Source organism: Thalassophryne amazonica, chromosome 1, assembly GCF_902500255.1.
Source record: "Thalassophryne amazonica chromosome 1, fThaAma1.1, whole genome shotgun sequence".
Taxonomy (NCBI): Eukaryota; Metazoa; Chordata; class Actinopteri; order Batrachoidiformes; family Batrachoididae; genus Thalassophryne; species Thalassophryne amazonica.
Window position 1 is genome coordinate 51556252 of NC_047103.1, and position 21824 is coordinate 51578075.

General features: G+C 43.1%; 1 protein-coding gene and 1 pseudogene across 1 annotated transcript in view; both read left to right on the forward strand.

The window, feature by feature from the left end:
• The window catches only part of prex2 (phosphatidylinositol-3,4,5-trisphosphate-dependent Rac exchange factor 2), a 432315-nt gene that overhangs the window by 308349 nt on the left and 102142 nt on the right, over positions 1 to 21824 (forward strand). The window contains exons 28-29 of the mRNA XM_034169827.1: positions 1811 to 1893; positions 5321 to 5411. Coding sequence (XP_034025718.1) covers positions 1811 to 1893; positions 5321 to 5411 — 174 coding nt within the window. The remainder of the gene's footprint in view (positions 1 to 1810; positions 1894 to 5320; positions 5412 to 21824) is intronic.
• Positions 15779 to 18713, forward strand: LOC117510194 (annotated as a pseudogene).

Here is a 21824-nt window from a genome sequence, read left to right on the forward strand (position 1 = left end):
ACTCCGCTCCCCCTGCTGCGGGGCGGCTCCTCGCTCCAAAAACTCTGTCAAAATTGTGTTTAGAAACCAGTCACCATTTGCTTTATTATACATCTATGTAGTTAATAAATAAAGTAATCTCCACGGACGATTCGCTCTCTCGCACACGTAAGAAGAAGAAAAAAAAGAAAGAAACTCCGCTCCCCCTGCTGTGGGGCTGCTGCTCACTCTTCCCCTAAACTCTGTCATAATTGTGAAATAAAGGACAAAATGGACATAAGTCTTGCTCACAGGCTGGCTACCAGAGACAAGACATGTTCACATCCAGCTCAGTCAAACTCCAGACATCTCCACGTCACTACATATTCAGTCCCTGATTGGTCATTGCGGCGCGACAAGACAAAAAAGTTCAGATTTTTCAACTTGGGGAGGAGGGCGACGTGACACGACGCAATATCGCGCCACAAATGCGCCAATCGCTCAAAATCACTTCACTCGCGTTGCTTCATTCGCATCCATCGCGTCGCGCTGTGTGGCTTGGTGCCAAAACGCGTCCTTCCATAGGGATTACATGGCAACCTGTCGCTGCTGTCGCTCGCGTCACGCCTGGTGTGAACGCGGCATTAGTCTGTGCTGCTAGCTCGCAAACTGTTTGAAATGACCCTGTTGTACCGTCAGATGTTACTGTGACAAACGGCAGGTTTTTATTTTGTTGACTGCAGAGTGTTTGCTATTTTTTGTCAGAGACAATTTAACATTTGCCTGAAGTGTTTTGCACAATGCTGTATATGTTAACAGTCGTGTTGTCACCATGTAAAATATGTTAATGTGTTCACAGTCGTGTTGACACTGTGTGTGTAATGTATGTTAATGTGCTCACAGTCGTGTTGACAGTGTGTGTAATGTATGTTAATGTGCTCACAGTCGTGTTGACACTGTGTGTAATGTATGTTTGTGTCCACAGTCGTGTTGACACTGTGTGTAACGTATGTTAATGTGTTCAGTTGTGTTGACACTGTGTGTAACATATGTTAATGTGTTCACAGTCGTGTTGACACTGTGTAACATATGTTAATGTGTTCACAGTCGTGTTGACACTGTGTAACATATGTTAATGTGTTCACAGTCGTGTTGACACTGTGTAACGTATGTTAATGTGTTCATTTGTGTTGATACTGTGTGTAACATATGTTAATGTGTTCACAGTCGTGTTGACACTGTGTGTGTAATGTATGTTTGTGTCCACAGTTGTGTTGACAGTGTGTAACGTATGTTGATGTGTTCAGAGTTGTGTTGACAGTGTGTAACGTATGTTAATATGTTCACAGTTGTATAGACATTGTGTGTAACGTATGTTAATGTGTTCAGAGTCTTGTTGACACTGTGTGTAACGTATGTTAATGTGTTCAGTTGTGTTGACACTGTATGTAACGTATGTTAATGTGTTCACAGTCGTGTTGACACTGTGTGTAACGTATGTTAATGTGTTCAGAATCGTGTTGACACTGTGTAACGTATGTTAATATGTTCACAGTTGTGTTGACACTGTGTGTAACGTATGTTAATGTGTTCAGTTGTGTTGACACTGTATGTAACGTATGTTAATGTGTTCAGTTGTGTTGACACTGTATGTAACGTATGTTAATGTGTTCACAGTTGTGTTGACACTGTATGTAACGTATGTTAATGTGTTCACAGTTGTGTTGACACTGTGTGTAACGTATGTTAATGTGTTCAGAGTCATGTGTTGACTCTCTGTGTATGTGTGTGTTTGTGTGTAAGATTTGTTAATGTGTGCACAGTCGTGTTGACACTGTGTGTGTCTCTGCAGGGGATGAAGTGTCCTCCAGTGTGTGGTTATCACATGACAAACAGAAAAAACTCCACAGCTTCCTGGAGCATCTTTTCAGCCAGGTGTGTGAGTCAAACACATGAACGCACATCACAAGTACGAGGAACATTCACAAAGTATCCAACCTTATTTTATCCCAGTGTAATATATGAAGCGTGAAAGTTGTCGTTTGGTGGGGAGCTGTAGGGAACCTGATGGCAAATGTGTGAATTTTTTCCCACTCACAGAGCACATCAGTTGCTAGCAGTCAGCCTTGGAGTGAACACGTGTACTGAGCATGTGTGGATTCTCATTTCCTATAACATGACAGAAAGAGGGCAGCACCGTGGCTTAGTGGTTTGCACTGTTGTCTCAAAGCAAGAAGGTCATGGGATCACTTCCCACCTGTGGCCTTTCTGTGTGGAGTTTGCATGTTCTTCCCGTGTTTGCATGGGTTACCTCCAGGTGCCCCGGCTTCCTCCCACGTCCAAAGAGATGCAAGTTAGGTGAATCGGACGCTTTAAATTGACATGTATATGTCTGTCTAAATGTGGGCCTGCGACAGACTGGTGTCCTGTCTAGGGTGTAACCCCCACACACACACACGCCCTATGAATGCTAGGATAGACTCCAGCTCCCCTGTGAGCCAAATTGGAGTGAGCGGGTATGGAAAATGGATGACAGACAGACTTGAGCAAAGCAGTTACTTCAAAAAGAGACTTGGGTTTGTGGGTACAGCCTGGTTTTGCCAAGAGGAAACCATTCACATGATTCAGCAGGCTTTTGACAATTGATGCACTGAGCATAGCGCAAAAATAAAGAGTGGTATAACTGCTTCAAAAATAAGCAGACATTAGTAGAGAGCGAAGCACGTTCCGATAGGCCATCTAAAAGCCAAAATGACCAAGTGTTTGACAAAATATGGCGATATACTGTATATATATATATATATATATATATATATATATAATGCTTGGGTCCTCTATCAGTACTGGATTTTGGGTGTAAACCTACGTGCGATGGGTATCTGATGACTGGTAGGGCATATGTATTGATAGCTCAGATCTTATTCCTACCACTGATTAGGCTTCTCAGCACCTTTCTTACCTTCTGGAGGTATTTGGCTGTGAGTGACCTTCTCGTGTCTTCATCATGGTTCCCATTTGATTGTGGGAGTCCCAGGTACTTGTTGCTGTCCTTTTTGTCCATTATCCTGCCTTCTGGGAACTCCATCCTTTCAGTCTGCATCACCTACCCTCTCTTTGCCACCATTCGGCCACACATCCAGTCTGAGTGATTTCCGGATATCCTTGCTGTAGATCCTGGTGAGGTGGATCATTGAGTAAATGTCTCGTTTACTCTTGGCATACAGCTTGATGTTGTCCATCTAGAGGAGGTGGCTGATGGTTACTCCACAACTGAATTGATATCCGTATATGCTCTTTGTGATGAGTTGGCTAAGGTGATTGAGACCTATGCAGAACAGCAGTAGGGACAGTGCATCATCACCTTGGTATATTCTTCACTTGTGGTGATTTGTGCGATTCCTTTGAAGTTGACCTCTCGTGATGTCTTCCACAGTCCAGTTGAGTTCCTGATGAAGGTTATCAGTGCATTAGCAGCTGGATAGTGTAGTGGTAGAATTTCTGTGGTCGAACAACAGATCAGGGGTTCAAAGCCTGGTCAGGACATGCATCCTGTAAGGGACCCTAGCCTCGACCCCCCACCCCCATGCTACATTGACACACCTTCTGTGGGGATATCATTGATGACGTTCAGGGGGGCAAACCTCAAACAGCATACTTAGAAATTTGAGCTAATGAAATGCAACAGACCTTCACTGTTTAAAAAAAGTATAATTGAAACAGAAAGACAGCGATGGGCACGGCTAGTAACCCTACAGGAGGTGACCAGGGTTCTGGTTCAGCAGAAATTAGGATAAAGTACAGAAAGAAGTAAGTTTCACACAAAGGTGTTGCTGGATATCTGCTGGACAGGAAAGTTCAGACTCTCACAGGCCTACTGTGTCATTTTTCAACACTAACGTTAGTGTTGTGAAAGTGTAGGAACACGGACCCACAACAGGGGGTGCAAATGAACGGACAATGGAGGAAGTCAAATAGCACTTTTACTGTTGTGAAATAAGCACAACAAACACAACAGATTACAATAATAGACAAATAAGTCAAATCACAAAAGGTGTCATGTGGGCAGGCTCGAAGATAGAAGACGTCTGTCCAAAGCAGAACCGGAACCACACGATTTCCTCCGCCACCGAACCCCGGGAATACTGGAGCCGCCAAGTCCCGAACTCCCAGGTGGCCACTGCCTCCGCTTGTCGGATCTGGTACTGCTGGCGAGGAACAAAAACAGTCAGATGTGGGTGCTCCTGCACCCAGCAACACGTATGGTGGAAAAAACACCTCCACCTCTCGTCAGGAAAACACTGGTTAGTGCAGGAATGTGTGTACTTATCAAAAAGGTCCAATACAGTCTCCTGCTGTTCCACTCACTATCTGCGCAAAAGCAACAACGTATTATGTTCAAGAAGACAACACAATTGGCTGAGTACGTTACCTCCTCGGTAGAGCGATATCTCGGCAAAGAGGTGGAGATGACGTCTTGCTGATATACCGATGCGGATCAGATGATTGGTAACAGCTGTCGTAGGTGACAGCTGTCACCCCGGCTGCTCCTGTGAGGTGGCAACGCCCTCTGGTGGTGGTGGGCCAGCAGTACCTCCTCTTCAGCGGCCCACACAACAGTTAGTTGCAGTTGCAAAGTTCTTAGGTGGTTTGCCAAAACGAGTCACTTGGGAGATGAACATTTTATCATAGCTTTTTTAGATGTGGTGTTCCTCGTTTTAAGTCACAAATTTCAAGTTCACAGTTTCCAACAAATACAACATGAACTTTAAAACTTGTGCTTCATCCTTCATATTGCCTAGAAAATTGAACAGAGCAAACTCACTGTAATTACCTTAGAATTCCCCTCAAAATAAGCATTGCTTTTCCAGCCATAATATTAGCAGTAATTTTGAGATACACTACAGAAAGAAAGGTAATTTGTAATAACTAGATGGCAACACAAATTTTGTCCATTTTGTAGAAAACTGAAGGGGACTACACCTTTAAGGAGACAATACAGTGCGTGGTCTCATCACACACACGAGCGTGTGTGCACACACACACACACACGTGCGCATGCAGCAGATGTTTTCAGATGTGTCCTTTGCCAGTAGAAAAACGGCAACAAACTCTGTGTGCTGACTGTCCACTTTTGAGCTGCTTCCTGTCATTTGTTTTGGTGTGGAGCAGTTTCCCAGCTTTCCCTGGTGAATTCAGGGTGCTGTGCTGTGCACTTTGTTTACCAGGGATTTTATGTGTGTGTCACAGAGTAGGCTGGTGATGTGTGACCAGCAGTTTTTACTTCCCACCACATACTTATGCTCATCTTTGTGGTCAGTCTTGTCGTCTGAAGGCCTCAGTTTGACCCCTGTACATTTTTCAGGTGGACTCGATTGCCAGCATGCTGAGAGGAGCAGTGGTGGCTCGAGCTTTTGAGCAGGCAAAGTGCTTCACCCCTGGCCGAAGATTACAAGGTAAAAACTGTGCTACAGGTGCAGTAAAAAACAAAACAAAAAAACATGTTGGGAAAGTGTAGGAACACGGACCCACAACAGGGGGCGCAAATGAACGGACAATGGAATAGGTCAAATAACAACACTTTACTGTTGCGAACGTGCACAACAAAAACAACAAATTACAAAATGGACAAAGTTCAATTCACAAAGGTGTCGTGTGGGCAGGCTCGAAGATAGGAGACGCCTCTCCAAAGTAGAACCGGAACCACATGGTTTCCTCCGCCACAGGACCCCGGGAATACTGGAGCCGCCAAGTTCCGAACTCCCAGGTGGCCACTGCCTCCGCGTGTCGGACCTGGTACTGCTGGCGAGGAACAAGAACACAATTAAACGTGGGCGCGTTTGCACCCAGCAACCTGCACGGCAGGGAAGCTACCTCCACCTCTCGTTGGAGAAAAAAGTCTGCAATCACTCACAAAAATCACAAAGGTTACTGTCAAGCAGTCAGCTGAGATTATTACCTTCCAGGTAGAACGATATCTCGGCGATGAGGTGGAGATGCCGTCCTGCTGATATACCCCAGTGATAATTGCCGTCAGCTGTCTCAGGTGATGGGTGACAGCTGTTACCGAGGCAGCTCCTGTGGGGCGGCGGCGCCCTCTGGTGCCTGGAGCCCGCACTCCAGGCAGGGCGCCCTCTGGTGGTGGTGGGCCAGCAGTACCTCCTCTTCAGCGGCCCACACAACAAAACATGTAGATTCAGCTCTGTTTGCAGTAAAACCAGAATTCTAATCCAATTACATTTGTTCCGCAAATCTGATTGGTTAATTGTGTGAGATTTCAGACCATAAAATATCGCGTTGACGGTGGCAAAATATTTGACCGTTTCACATTTGATGTATTACTCCACGCCCTGACCGCGATAAGACGCAGACGTCAATAATGGCACTGTCAGCTGAGAGCGAATGAAACTGGCAGAGCAATGACGATGCCAAAATGCGTGGATTTAAGATACCATGCGAAAGTATTGATGTGGATTCTGATACAGAATTACTCAATGCAGTTGACGAGATGGAGAAATCTGTGGGTCTGCTCATAAAAATGTCCAATTTACCCGTTTTAAAACTCAATTTACGACCGTAAAATCCAGCATTAACATCCGCAAACCATCAACCACAACAGGGTTATTCCCTAAATATGCATGCCCCCTTTTTCATTTTATAAATATCATTTTTTGAAACTTTTTTTTTCATTTTTTTTCATCAAAGGACAAAACAAAACACCAGCACATCACTTACAAAGTGCAAACATAATGAAGGTGCAATCAAGTAGGTAAATGTGCCACAACCAGAACCTTCACAAATATCCATCACCAGTTGTTGTTCATTCGGCTGCTCCCGGTTTCGTTTGGGGGTCGCCACAGCGGATACAACCAGATCCGCATTGGTAACTGGCACAAGTTTTACGCCGGCTGCCCTTCCTGACGCAACTCCAGTTTTACCTGAAGAAACACACACAGCCACTGGTGTTCCAAAGAGGTCTCCCATCCAAGTACTAACCAGATCCTGCTCTGCTTAGCTTCTGAGATCTGGCAGGATCAGGCTGACACAGAGCAGACCAGCTGCAAATATCCATCACCAGTATACGAACTATATTCCCTTCAAAATAATAATGGAGCTGTTGCCCCCGCGACCCGAACCCGGAAAAGGAGTTGAAGATGAAGAAGAAGATAATTAAATACAACACATTGACACATGACAGCTATTTCAAACAGGTCCAGTATTTTTTTTAAGGATTAAAGATAGGAAATACATGATTGCCACACTTTTAGAAACCCATCAGCTTTCCCTCTAAGACTAAACTTGATTTTTCAAGTTTTAAGAAAAACATTAGATGTTTCAACCGGAGTCCAGGAACTCCAAAAATAGCGATCAGCAGACATGGCTCCAGCCTGACGCCAAGAACGTGAGAGATAACATGAAAATGCAAGATCCAATATGGCTGAAGTTTGGGGCAAATAAAAAATATGACTTAAATCACACAGAGGTGTTACATCTGTCACATAGATCAGAAACACTGGGATAAATTTTGGATAATTTGGACTTTGACAAATGCAGCCTGTGTGCAACATTAAATTGAATTTGGGGAAGTCTTGCACAAGATGATGACATATGAATTCTGTCAACTGCCTTATCCTAGAAGCCTTCCCTGAACTCCAGACCCAACTCTTGTTCCCAATTACAGATAGTTTTATTGACTGGATGATTGTCAATTGAAAGAACAAGATTATATATCTGTGATAGAACAGCTTTCTTATGGGGCAGAAGTTCAAAGCATTTCCCCCAAGGATGTTTAGGTGGCTGAGAGGGGAACTCTGTAAAAATAATAGATGCACAATGTCTAATTTGAAAAAAAAAATCAAAATAAATTAGATGAGGGCAGCCATATAAGGAAGACCTATTGGTAAAATTAAGGAAGGTATTATCCTTAAAAAGATCACAGAAGCTTTTAATGCCCTTCTTACCCTATAGATGAAATTGGTTGTGTAAGAAGGAGGGAGGAAAGAACTGATTCTTACATAATGGGCCAAGAGCAGTAATAGAAACACATTTGAAGTGAAGTCAAAAACCATATTTTAAGAGGCAAGTACAACAGGATTGTCTGTGCACTGAGACAGATACACAGAGAGGGATGAAAATAATAAGGCAGGGAGAGAGGTTGATAAACATGACTGAGCTTCTAACTGACATCAAGTTGTATGAGGATCCTTTAACCAGTAAATGTATTTTTGGATGTTAGCTGCCCAGTAATAAAACATCAAATTAGGTAAAGACAGACAACTGAGCCAACATTTTTGTAAGAATGATTTACGTACTCTTGGAGTGTTAATTCCCCATGTAAATGAAGAAATCATTTAATCGATAGAGTTAAAAAAAAAAAGGTTTTGGTAAGAACAAAAAAATACACAGAATTACATATAAAATCTTGGGTAAACATTCATTTCCATTATATTAATCCTACCTAAAATAGATACTTGTAAATTAGCCCATCCTTCTAAAGCTGACCTTATATTGGACAATAAAGGAGTACAATTGTCGGCTGCAGAGCCTGAGGTGAACCAGTTACCTTCACTCCCAAATACACAAAACCAGAATGAGTCAGATGGAAAAGCAGATGAGTTTGTCTGAGTAGCTGTGCAGCTACATTTATAGGCAAGCATTCACTTTTTGTATGTTAAGCCTATATCCAGAAAAAGAGCTAAATGTTTGGAGTACTGCCATAATAGACATTACATGACTAGTTGGATTTGTGATATATAAAACTAAATTGTCTGCATATAGTGCAACCCTATGTTCTGTACTCACACAAGTCATGCCCTGGAACAAGGAAGAGGTTCTGAGACTTGATTGATAGCAGCGCTGTTGCTAAAGCAAAAAGTATAGGGGAGAGGGGACAACCTTGACGTGAACCACATGACAGAGTAAAATACTCAGATTTTGCAGTATTAGTACAGACAGAAGCTAGGGGGGAAGTATACAAGAGATGAATCCAAGAAATAAATCTGTTGCCAAAACCAGATTTCTTCAGGACTGCGAAAAGTTACTCCCATTCAACACTCTAAAATGGTTTTTCGCCATTCAAGGAAATTACCACTTCCGTGAGATTACTATGGTGTCTGGAGTACAGTATATTGAAAAGGGTGGGTATATTAAAAAGGGAATACCTTCCTTTGATAAAATCAGTCTGTTCATTTGATATAATAGATGGGAGGATTCAGTCTATATGGGACGCTAACAGTTTGGCCAAAATTTGCACATCCACATTAAGGAGTCTAATACTATAGGTCTATAAGAATCACAGGAAATCTTTTGAGGAGTATTGAAATGGACAGAAATGACAGGGTTAATTTCATATGAAATTTATTATTAAAATCAGAAGGGAATCCATCAGGGCCAGGGGATTTGCCTCACTGTAATGATTTAATCGAGGATAAAATCTCTTCCAGATTAATGATAAATGATGAATAAAAACGGGTATTAATTATGAGAACGCACTGAACACAAAACAAAGCGTCTCATCTCTGTCTGACCAATGAAAAGGCAAAAGTAGCAATGGACATGATCAGTCCACTTTACCTGAAACAGTTCAGATAGTGGTTATTGAAATGAAAAGAAAAAAAACACCTCTAGTCTTTGCACACCCTGGTGCTGGTTACTATGCGCGTTGCTATGTGTGCGCGCATCAGGGACCCGGATGTCCGACCGTACCTATTGCAAAAACTTTTCGTCCATCTGTCCGTCTGTCTGTGCTCAGCATAAGTTCAGTCCTATTACTGCCAGACTCTTGAAATTCACAGGAAAAATTCTTGGCACACAGACCGTGGACAAGTTCAAAGATGGTTAACCTTGATATATTTTACGAGGTTAAAAATTCACATTCTGTTTCAATTTGATCCATTTTGCATTTGAGTGACGCGGGGTGACAGCCAATCAGAGTAGAGCTACACCGTGAAGTCATTTACTGGTCTGTTCAAAACCACTTTGTTTTGTGTGTTTATATACATGTTTCTCACATATTATGTAAAAGCTAGTGAGAAATAAACACTTCTAAAACTGAAAATGCTGTTTTTGTAACCTGATAACACCTTTGGAAGGATTTAGCAAACTATTTAGCGGATGTTAGCATGGTGACATCACAGGCTGCTAGCTAGGTGGAAACTTTGTTTTGTTTATGTGTAAATATAACCTCTTTGTCATGTATTATGTAAAAGCTAGCAAAAAATAAAGACTTCTAAAACTGAAAATGCTGTTTTTGGAACCTAATAACACCTGTGTAGTGATTTCTACATTTGCGGATGCTAGCATGCGCTCTAATGCTAATATTGTGCTAACTCAAAGCTATCTTGCTATGGGTTAAATTTGTCTTATTAATAAATGCAAATGCACAGAGGGTGATTTACAAATATTCTTTGATTTGCGCAACTTCCGCTCTTGTCAGAAGCGCATGTAGACACACATGCAACATAACAATGTAAATATTGTTTTATGATTGAGTGAATGATAGAGTGGTTTTATTGAACATGCACAAATTGTACGTAAGACAATAGGATCTTAATAATTAATTAAACAACTGCAAATTATAACAAACACAATGCTCATACAGCTGAGGGTACTTTAGCATTGAGTTATTTTTATACATACAGTTGTCTCTTCATTTTCTGAGCCCATAAGCAATTGGAAAAACTAAAAAGTATTGTTAAATCATAACTTGTGCAGCCAGTTTTATTGAGAGGATTCAGGAGAAGGATACATTTCCAAGTCAGTAAATATGTCTTGGATGTAATTTCCATCAGTCTTTAAGAAATACATACAGTATGGGTCTATATGGTAAATCCCAAAACAAAAAATCCACACAAAATCCGCATATGTACTGAAACTAATTACTAATTGCCATCACCTGACAAACAACCTGATGAAAAAAATAAAAGGATAAAAACATCTTGTGGTTATCTTAGCTTAAACAATAAAATACAAACATAAGGTATGAACCATCATATAGTATTATAATGTTATCTGAATAGTGACCATATATAAGTATCTCTTGAAGTGATGCAGTTTACCAAAAAAAATGCCTTTGTTGCACCACCAATTGTACTGTGTTAATGGAGTGGAAAAGAGAAGGGTTTCTTTAGATGTGTAATTTGAGCCTTAGTTTGCCAGAGGGGGCATGGGAGATTGGAGCATCAATTTGATCTTTCTTCTTGTATGAAAATCCTCCTCTGTTCCACTGTACCATGAAGCTGTGAAATGTACTGCAACAGACAAACATTGCACTATGCACAGTTTCTCCAACCACAGCCACAGAAGCTCATTTTTTTCAAACCCACTGAATTAAAGCTGAAATTCTACCGTACAAGTACATTTTGATAGTTTCATTTCAGCTCCATTGTGGTGGTGCACAGAAGCAAATTACTGTACAAATATGCATGGATGTGACTATAATTGAATGTCAAATTCAAGTGATGGTGGTGAGAAAGTGTGCACTGTAGGCTTTCTCACTGCATTTTATTCAATTTTTGTTTGGAAACTGTCACTGAATGAGTGCAGAGACATTGTTCACCCATCTGGTCCCAGTGCTGTGTCACACTCCTGGCTCTGTATCATGTGGAAATGTTGGTCTTTTTTTGTCTTTTTCTTTTGCGTTCATTTTCCCATCCAAATCTGTCTTTGTAGTGTAGCAGTGTATGAGTTTCCTGTGAGAAGTGTTTTTACAGGGGTTAGCTCTGTTTCCTGAGCCTGGCTGGGCTGCACAGTGGGACTGCCAGAAGAAAGATAATATTGGAGATTCTCCAGGGAGCACCAATACAAAACACAGCACATGCACGGGAAACTAATGTCACTGCTGTTTGTGCATAGGCTGCAACTGCCTCTTGTGACATATGTGTCTATTTACAGATGTAATTGTAGAGATGTTTTGGGAATTACTGGAGACAGATTCCAGTTTTTAAAATAGTGATTCCCAGTTTCCCAGACATTTTTCTCTTCTATCCTCCCTTCCTGTCTGTCTGCATTCTTTGAGTTTCAGCTGTACCTTGCTCAGTGTCAAACAAGTGCCACTGTCTTCTCTGCACATCTTCAATTTTCATGTTGTTAAAGTGAGGAAAGTTGTCTAGATATTCCCAGATTTCTTTTTTCAGCTATACCCAAATACAGTAATTTTCTTGAGAATAGAAGCCGTTCTTTGTGTACGACATGTTCACATTTTGGCAAAATTTCACGTGGTTTGCAATCAATTCTTTGTTTGCTATAGATGTGCCAAAGATATCTTTGTAATTTTGTTTTGCTCATTTGACCAATTATGAACAGTCCTCCAAATTTTGCACCATCTACATGTGCTTTGACAAACCTGATTGGTTTGTCTGTGCTACACATTCATTCCTTGGAAATCAAAATGACGGACAGCACTTAAGAAATGAATTGTGTTGAAATATGCTGAAATGTGTGTGAAATTACTGAAACACAATGGTGAATGTTACTGTTCTCCAATGAGGAGATAACCTGTGATAAAGGTGTAAATAACATATTCAAGTTGGTGTACAAGGTCTGTTAGAAAAACTATCCGACCTTTTTATTTTTTGCGAAAACCATATGGATTTGAATCACATGTGATTGCATCAGCCAAGCTTGAACCTTCGTGCGCATGCGTGAGTTTTTTCACGCCTGTCGGTTACGTCATTCGCCTGTAAGCACGCTTTGAGTGAGCAGTGGTCCAGCCCCCTCGTCGGATTTTTATTGTGAGGAAAATGTCTGAATGATTTGGAGCTTTGCTGCATCAAATTTTTCCAGAAACTGTGAGAGACATCCAGGTGGACACCATTCGGAAAATTCAGATGGCTTTCAGGGACGATTTTATGGGGATCACACAGATTAAGGAGTGTTACAACCGGTTTAAAGACCGCCCACAGTGGCTGAGGGCGCGCCGCGCTCCACGCGGCGATCGACAGGCTGAAACGACCAGATCATTTCCAAAGTGAAGGCTGTGTTGATCCGGGACATCGTCTGACTACCACAGAAATGGCAGAAGACGTGGACATCAGCACTTTTTCGGCACATTGAGACAGACGTGCGGAGGAATTCGCGCGTCGGGACGGAGCCGCATGGCGCAAAGCAACGCCGTGATGAAGCCTCATAGGACATGTTCTGGCATGTCCAGCTAATCCACAATTTCTCGGATAGTCACACGACTGAAAAGCCACCAAAAGCCATCTGAAAGCCATCTGAAAGCCATCCTGTGAGACCAACACGGAGGTGCTTTTGTCCCGCGCCATTCGCAGCTCTGTGGCGCATTCCTCCGCTCCTCTTTCCATGACAAAAACTCCTGTAACAGTGGAATGTGCCGAAAAAGTGCTATGTCCAGCTGTCTTGCCATTTCTCTGGTAGTCAGACGTCCCGGATCAACAAAGCGTTCACTTTGGAAATGATCTGGTCGTTTGAGCCTGTCGATCGCTGCTCGGTGCGCGGCATGCCATTCGCTGCAGTGGGCCGTCTTTAATCCAGTTGTAATTGTCCTTAATCTGTGTGATCCCCATAAGATCTTCACCGAAAGCCATCTGAATTTTCCAAATGGTTTCCACCTGGCTGTCTCTCACACTTTCTAAAAAAATTTTGATGAAGCAAAGCGGCAGTCGATCAGCCAATTTCCTGACAATAAAAATCCAACGAGGGGGCTGGACCACTCCTCCCACAAGGCGTGCTCACAGGCGAATGACGCAACCGACAGGCGTGAAAAAACTCACGCATGCGCTCGAAGGTTCAAGCTTGGCTAATGCAATCACACGTGATTCACATCCATATGGTTTTTGCAAAAAATAAAAAGGTCGGATAGTTTTCTAACAGACCTCGTATTTTGAAGTTGGGCTTGCAAGAAATGATTATTTTCATATACAGTAGTGTTCAGAATAATAGTAGTGCTATGTGACTAAAAAGGTTAATCCAGGTTTGAGTATATTTCTTATTGTTACATGGGAAACAAGGTACCAGTAGATTCAGTAGATTCTCACAAATCCAACAAGACCAAGCATTCATGATATGCACGCTCTTAAGGCTATGAAATTGGGCCATTAGTAAAAAAAAAAAAAAAAAAAGTAGAAATAATAGTAGCATCTGCTGTTGACGCTACAAACTCAAAACTGTTATGTTCAAACTGCTTTTTTAGCAATCCTGTGAATCACTAAACTAGTATTTAGTTGTATAACCACAGTTTTTCATGATTTCTTCACATCTGCGAGGCATTAATTTTGTTGGTTTGAACCAAGATTTTGCTCATTTACTAGTGTGCTTGGGGTCATTGTCTTGTTGAAACACCCATTTCAAGGGCATGTCCTCTTAAGCATAAGGCAACATGACCTCTTCAAGTATTTTGACATATCCAAACTGATCCATGATACCTGGTATGTGATATATAGGCCCAACACCATAGTAGGAGAAACATGCCCATATCATGATGCTTGCACCACCATGTTTCACTGTCTTCACTGTGAACTGTGGCTTGAATTCAGAGTTTAGGGGTCATCTCACAAACTGTCTGTGGTTCTTGGACCCAAAAAGAACAATTTTACTCTCATCAGTCCACAAAATATTCCTCCATTTCTCTTTAGGCCAGTTGATGCGTTCTTTGGCAAATTGTAACTTCTTCTGCACATGTCTTTTATTTAACAGAGGGACTTTGCGGGGGATTCTTGCAAATAAATTAGCTTCACACAGGTGTCTTATAACTGTCACAGCACTTACAGGTAACTCCAGACTGTCTTTGATCATCCTGGAGCTGAACAATGGGTGAGACTTTGCCATTCTGGTTATTCTTCTATCCATTTTGATGGTTGTTTTCCGTTTTCTTCCACGCGTCTGTTTTTTTTTTTTTTTTGTCCATTTTAAAGCATTGGAGATCATTGTAGATGAACAGTCTATAATTTTTTGCACCTGCGTATAAGTTTTCCCCTCTCCAATCAACCTTTTAATAAAACTATGTTGTTCTTCTGAGCAATGTCTTGAACGTCCCATTTTCCTCAGGCTTTCAAAGAGAAATGCATGTTCAACAGGTGCTGGCTTCATCCTTAAATAGGGGACACCTGATTCACACCTGTTTGTTCCACAAAATTGACGAACTCACTGACTGAATGCCACACTACTATTATTGTGAACACCCCCTTTTCTACTTTTTTTTACTAATAGCCCAATTTCATAGCCTTAAGAGTGTGCATATCATGAATGCTTGGTCTTGTTGGATTTGTGAGAATCTACTGAATCTACTGGTACCTTGTTTCCCATGTAATAATAAGAAATATGCTCAAAACCTGGATTAATCTTTTTAGTCACATAGCACTACCATTATTCTGAACACTACTGTATGAAAATGATCATATTTCATATTTTCATATATCTCGGGTTCCCCTGGCAGTATTTATACCCACAGGGGAACCCGAGAGGTGGGGGTGAGTTCCCCAACAGGACAGACACAACGTTAACGACTCTGGCAAACGGCTTAAAGACGATGACAGCCAAAAAATGCATTTGCGGCAAGATCTGCAAAAACGAGCGCGGCCTGAGATTCATCAGGGCCGAATGAAATGCTTGGTGCAGGAGAGTGTGGCACAGCACACAGGACCCAGTCCTGGTGAGACGACGGAGGAGCCTGCCCGGGAGACACCCCACAGAGCCCAGAACCTCCAAGTGACAAGCTCTCCAGCCCCCAGCAAAGTAGTTCAACAGCCACGCATCAAGTGGACCGGCAGGGAGTCAGCACAAAGTGTGGCACCAATCCGATGTAGACACAGCCAGAATCATTGAAGCAACAGCAAAAGGGGATGCTGACAGGCGGCTCCAGACCATGACAACCATCATTGTCACCTTTGGAACAGAGATGTTTGGTGTGGAGGAGTGCAAGTCCAGCAGACCTTACTACATTAAAAACCAAAGGGCTGAAAAGATCCACCATCTGTGGAAAGAGCTGCAGGCCCTGGCTAGGCAGTACAAGGTAGCGACAGAGGAGGAGAAACCACCACTAGCTGAGCTCCAGAACATCATCAGGAAGAAACTCATGACCCTGCAAAGAGCTGAATGGCACAGGAGAGGAGAGAGAGAGCCAGGAAGCGAACTGCATTCATAGCTGATCCATTCGGATTCACCAAACAGCTGTTGGGGGAGAAGCGCAGTGGGCAGCTAGTTTGCTCCAAGGAAGAGGAAGACCAGTTCCTGGAAAGCAACCTGAGCGACCCTGAAAGAGAGCACGAGCTAGGGCCTCAAAGTGCCTTGTTGGACATGCCATCTCCCACTGTTGATTTCATCACCTCTGAGCCCACCTGGAAGGAAATCCAAGAGGTAGTGACTGCAGCCAGAGCAAAATCGGCTCCAGGACCCAGTGGAGTACCCTACAAGGTGTACAAATGCTGCCCTGAGCTTCTTGGAATCCTCTGGAAGATCCTGCGTGTGATCTGGCGCAGAGGAACTGTTGCGGACCAGTGGAGGCAAGCGGAGGGTGTCTGGATATTCAAGGAGGAGAATTCCACCAAGCTAGAGCAGTTCAGAACAATCTCGCTCCTTAGTGTGGAGGGGAAGATTTTCTTCAGTATCCTTTCCAGAAGGTTGACAGACTTCCTCCTTACGAATAGTTACATTGACACTTCGGTCCAGAAAGGTGGGATTCCAGGAGTGTCAGGATGCTTGGAACACACCGGGGTTGTCACCCAGCTGATTAGGGAGGCACGGGAGGGTAAGTGAGACCTTGTGGTGCTGTGGCTTGACCTGGCCAATGCCTATGGCTCCATACCCCACAAGCTTGTGGAGACTACCCTGGTTCGACATCACGTACCCAGGAAGATCAAGGACCTCATCCTGAACTACTACGGGAATTTCAGGTGCAGAGTCGCTTCTGGAAGTGTAACATCAGACTGGCACCGGCTTGAAAAGGGCATCATAACTGGGTGCACATCTCAGTTAGCCTTTTTGCCCTGGCCATGAACATGGTTGTCAAGGCAGCTGGGAAGGAGTGCAGAAGTCCTCTGTCCAAGTCTGGCATTCAGCTGCCCCCCATCAGAGCCTTCATGGATGATCTCACTGTCACCACAACATCTGTGCCCGGTGGGAGACGGTTACTCCAGGGTCTGGAAGAGCTCATCTCTTGGGCAAGAATGAGCTTTAAACCAGCTAAATCCAGGGCCATGGTGCTGAAGAAGGGTAAGATGGCAGACAAGTTTTACTTTTTTTGGTGGCACAGCAATCCCATCTATCACAGAGGAACCAGTCAAGAGCCTGGGCAAGGTTTTCAACTGTAGTCTCAGGGATACAGGAGCAATCCAAGCCACCACCAAGGAGCTTGAGTCATGGCTATCAGCAGTGGACAAGTCTGGCTTACCCGGTAGGTTTAAGGCATGGATTTGCCAGCATGGCATCTTACTCTGGGTACTCTGGCCTCTGCTGGTGTATGAGGTGTCCCTGTCGACAGTAGAGACTCTGGAGAGGACGATAAGCGGCTATCTCAGTAGATGGATGGGCTTTCCACGCAGCCTTTGCAGTGCTGCACTGTATGGGAGGACGAATAAACTCCAGCTGCCATTTAGCAGCCTCGATGAGGAGTTCAGGGTCTCTCGCACAAGAGAGGCTTTGCTCTATCGGGACTCCAAGGACTCGAGAGTGGCAGCAGCAGGCATCGTGGTACAAACTGGCAGGAAGTGGAGGGCTCAGGAGTGTTTGGAGGCAGCAGAGTCTCGGCTGAGGCACAGGGCTTTGGTGGGAATGGTGACTAGGGGACATGCAGGGCTAGGAACATTTCCTCAGCCACTCTATGAGAAGGTACACGGCAAGGACAAACGCCAGCTAGTCCTGAAGGAGGTGCTCTCAGGGGTTGAGGAGGAACGGGCCAGTAGGATGGTGGGCATGCAGCAGCAAAGAGCATGTACAAGGTGGGAGGGCGTGCTGGAGAGGAAGGTTTCTTGGCCCGAGATCTGGTGGGCTGAACCCAAGCGCATCAGCTTCATGGTTCGAGTCGCTTATGATGTCCTGCCCAGCCCATCCAGTCTGCACCTCTGGGGCATGGATGACTCTCCGGCTTGTGCACTGTGCTCTAGGAGAGGCTCTATGGAACACATTCTGAGCAGCTGCTTGATAGCCTTGGGAGAGGGCCGATACCGATGGCGGCACAACCAGGTGTTGAAGTCTATTGCAGCGACTCTCTCTAAAGCAGTGGGTAAAAACTACAGCACCAAGCAACAACTGGGCAAAAGGAGCATCACCTTCGTCAGGGTTGGAGAGCAGCCACAGTCACACCCCAAACCTATAGCCGGCCTTCTTACCTCAGCTGTCGACTGGGATCTACGAGTGGATTTGGACAAACAGCTCAGTTTCCAGATTATGTCGCAATAACTGCTTTGAGGCCAGACATCGTGCTCTCGTCAGTTTCCTCAAGGCAGGTGCTATTGATTGAGCTGACAGTTCCCTGGGAGGATCGCATAGAGAAGGCAAATGAGCGTAAGCAATCAAAGTACCAGGATCTGGTTGAGCAATGCCAAAGAAGAGGCTGGAAAGCACGCTGCGAGCCCATTGAGGTGGGGTGTAGGGGTTTTGCTGGTCACTCACTATGCAAGGTGTATTTGCTGCTTGGCATCACAGGGGCTGCAAAACAGAAACCATGGAGGCAGCAGAGAGAGCCTCCAGATGGCTTTGGATCAGGAGGAGCGATCTGTGGGCAAATGCTACTGGGACACAAGCCAGGGTCTGATCAACCCTGGCTGGGTCGCCGGAGGGAGGGCGTATGATGTTGAAAGACCCGAAACATCAGATGAGCTCCAGAACATCACTGAAGATGTGTCCCAGTGCATCTCAGGATGTATCTTTTAGTCATACTTGATTAATGGATTGATTGTTTTCTCAATCAATCGGTTACTGTGTGGGCCATAGAATATCAAAAATGGTGAACATGGTGTTTACTTCTGGCTAGGAGTAAAGAAACCAGTAAAATGATCCAGAAATTATCCACATTTAAGAAGCTGAAATCAGATAGAATTTGGAAACTGAAAAAGGACTAATCAGTTGTCAAAATAGTTAATTTATTTAACAATTAATTGTTGTGGTTGGCAGCATGGTGGCTTAGTGGTTAGCACTGTTGCCTCACAGCGAGAAGGTTGTGGGTTCAATTCCCGTGGCCTTTGTGTGTGGAGTTTGCATGTTCTCCCCGTGTTTGCGTGGGTTTCCTCTGGGTGCTCCGGTTTCCTCCCACATCCAAAGACATGCGGGTTAGGTGGATTGGAATCTTTAAAAATTGTCCGTAGGTGTGTGTGTGGGTGTGTCTGTGTTTGTTTGTCTATTTGTGGCCCTGCGACAGACTGGCGTCCTGTCCTGGGTGTACCCCGCCTCGCGCTCTGTGACTGCTGGGATAGGCTCCAGCCCCCCGCGACCCTTAATTGGACTAAGCAGTAGAAGATGAATGAATGAATGAATGAATAATTGTTGTGGTTCTAGTTGGAACAAAAGGACCAAAATTGATTTTCTGTCATCATATATAAGAAAGTCCACAAATCCAATATTTAATACCAAATCCACTTATCATGTTCAGCATTATCCTTTATCTAAAAGTACAAATGCATTAATGTAACAAGCTCTGACTAAGATTTCATGAATATTTCATTTGTCATATTTATCAATTTTGCTGTCATTTCTTACTTTCTGTTGAGCAGAAAAAACTAAATTTTTCTAAAGAGCACCAGAATGCACATCCCTCTAGGCCCCCTACTTGCAAGATGAAAGTTCAGATTCATCATGGAGCTTTTTTATCCCCTGCTGGCGGCAGGCCCGAAGGGATGTATTATGCTGTGGAGATTTCTGTCTGTCTGTCTGGTTGTCTGTCCATCTGGCCATTCTAAAAAGAGTAGAATCATTCTGAAATCAACTCCAATCACATTTTAGGAGGAATTTCATAAAAACCTAGTACAAATCCTTGTTATAGGTTGGTAATACGCATATTATCATATCGTTCGAGTTGGGCCCATTTTGCCTGAGTTATGGCCCTTGATTAACAAATCTAGACTCGTTTTGTGAGTCGTAGACTAGTTTTGTGAGTGGGTGCCTGCATTCTGAAATCAACTCCTCACAGTTTTAGACGGAAGTTTGTGAAACTTACAAACAAGTACAAGTCCTTGTTATAGGTTGGTAATACGCATATTATTATATTGCTCTTTGAGTTGGGCCCATTTTATCAGAGTTATGGCTCTTGATTAACAAATTGAGACTGTCAGTTTCATGAGTGGGTGCCTGCATTCTGAAATCAACTCCTCTCACATTTGTAGTAGGAATTATGGGAAACATGGTACAATTACTTACTTTTTTACTGGTACAGTTCCTTGTTGTCCTTATTAGAATGTTGGTAATACACATATTGTAATATTGTACAAGATTGACACATTTTGGCATAGTTATGGCCCTTGATTAATAAGCCAAGACACTGCCAGTTTCATGAGTTGGTGTCTGGATTATATCTATATCTATAACGTACCTTGAAATAGTATCAGAATGTAGCAAGCACTAGTCCCAAGGCAGCATTTGCCAACGAGGGATATTGTGCTCTTCGAGCACTCTTGTTCTTTGTGTGTTTGCCATCTAATCTTCGGTATTTAACCACGCTGTCTGTTGTTCCAGTGTATATCTTGCAAGAAATGTTTTTGGAAGGATCTAAATGTCTTCTTATCACCTCATGCTACAAATATAAACAAGCTTATAGTGTCCTGTCATGCTCTGACACTGTTTATATGTGTCGGCCCATTCTGAAGATTAGATAGAATAAAACTATGCTGTTTAAACAATTAGTTTCTTTATTTTCTGAGTGCGACATGCAAGACTTTCAAACTTAAATGATGATAAAGTGCATTTTGGCCTGAGGTGGTCCATATTGTGCTGTACAATCAATTTAGACTTTAATAAACTCTGATATGGTAAACGTTTGAGAGTTTTTTTAATGTTAAATATGACTGAATGTGATAAGAGCAGCTTACATAGTTATTTGTATTATTAGCATGATAAGTATCGCCTCCACACTTCTCTCCCCATCTGACACATGGATCCTCTGTCTCATTTTCATCTGTCCTCAAGTGAGCATAAATATGCTTGATCTGAAAATGCATCTGTATATGTGTGTTGCTCTAAATGCCCTCAGGAGGGATGTGCTGATCTCAACTCTACGTTGGGAACGTAGCAAACAGGATTATTTAACAAGTGGAACATTCCTGCATCTGATTTCTCACTTTGTGTCCCCAACTCCAAAATACCTTCCTCTCACACACAGAGCTGGTCTTTGCCTTCAAACTCAACTTTGGAAGCACTTTCAAGAGGGAAAACATTGGATATACGTGTATTTGCTCGTGTCGGTTTGCCGGTGTCAGGATGTGATGAGAGAGATTAAGCAGCAGGCAGCCTCCTATTTTAAAGAGTTTTGGTTGCCTCTCCCACTGAGTGATTTGTAATTTTATCCTTTATTCAGAAATATGGTGGAAGAGAGACTTGTCAGAAACCTTACAAACAGTGTAGCAAAAAAGTAACCGGATTGGCCAATAGAAAACATAACACATGTGCCAACTACTAGAAACAGACTTAGTGCATATTTAAAGTGTAGCAGAGCTTAAATGTATTCATTAGTGATATTTCACAATAAAAGTCAAGTCAAGTCTGGGAGCATGCGCTGGTACTGTGCATCGCTGCATCCTTGAAGCAACAGAACCAATGCTAAAAAGCATGACATAAATGAGAAATGAGGATGGGATGGGAAACAATTCTACAATGTACTGGCAGTCCATACCTGACCTCCACCCAGTGTATGCTGAGAGAGGCTCCAGTAACCTCCAGAAAACTTTAATGGGATAAGTGAAAGATGATGAATGGGATTGCCCACT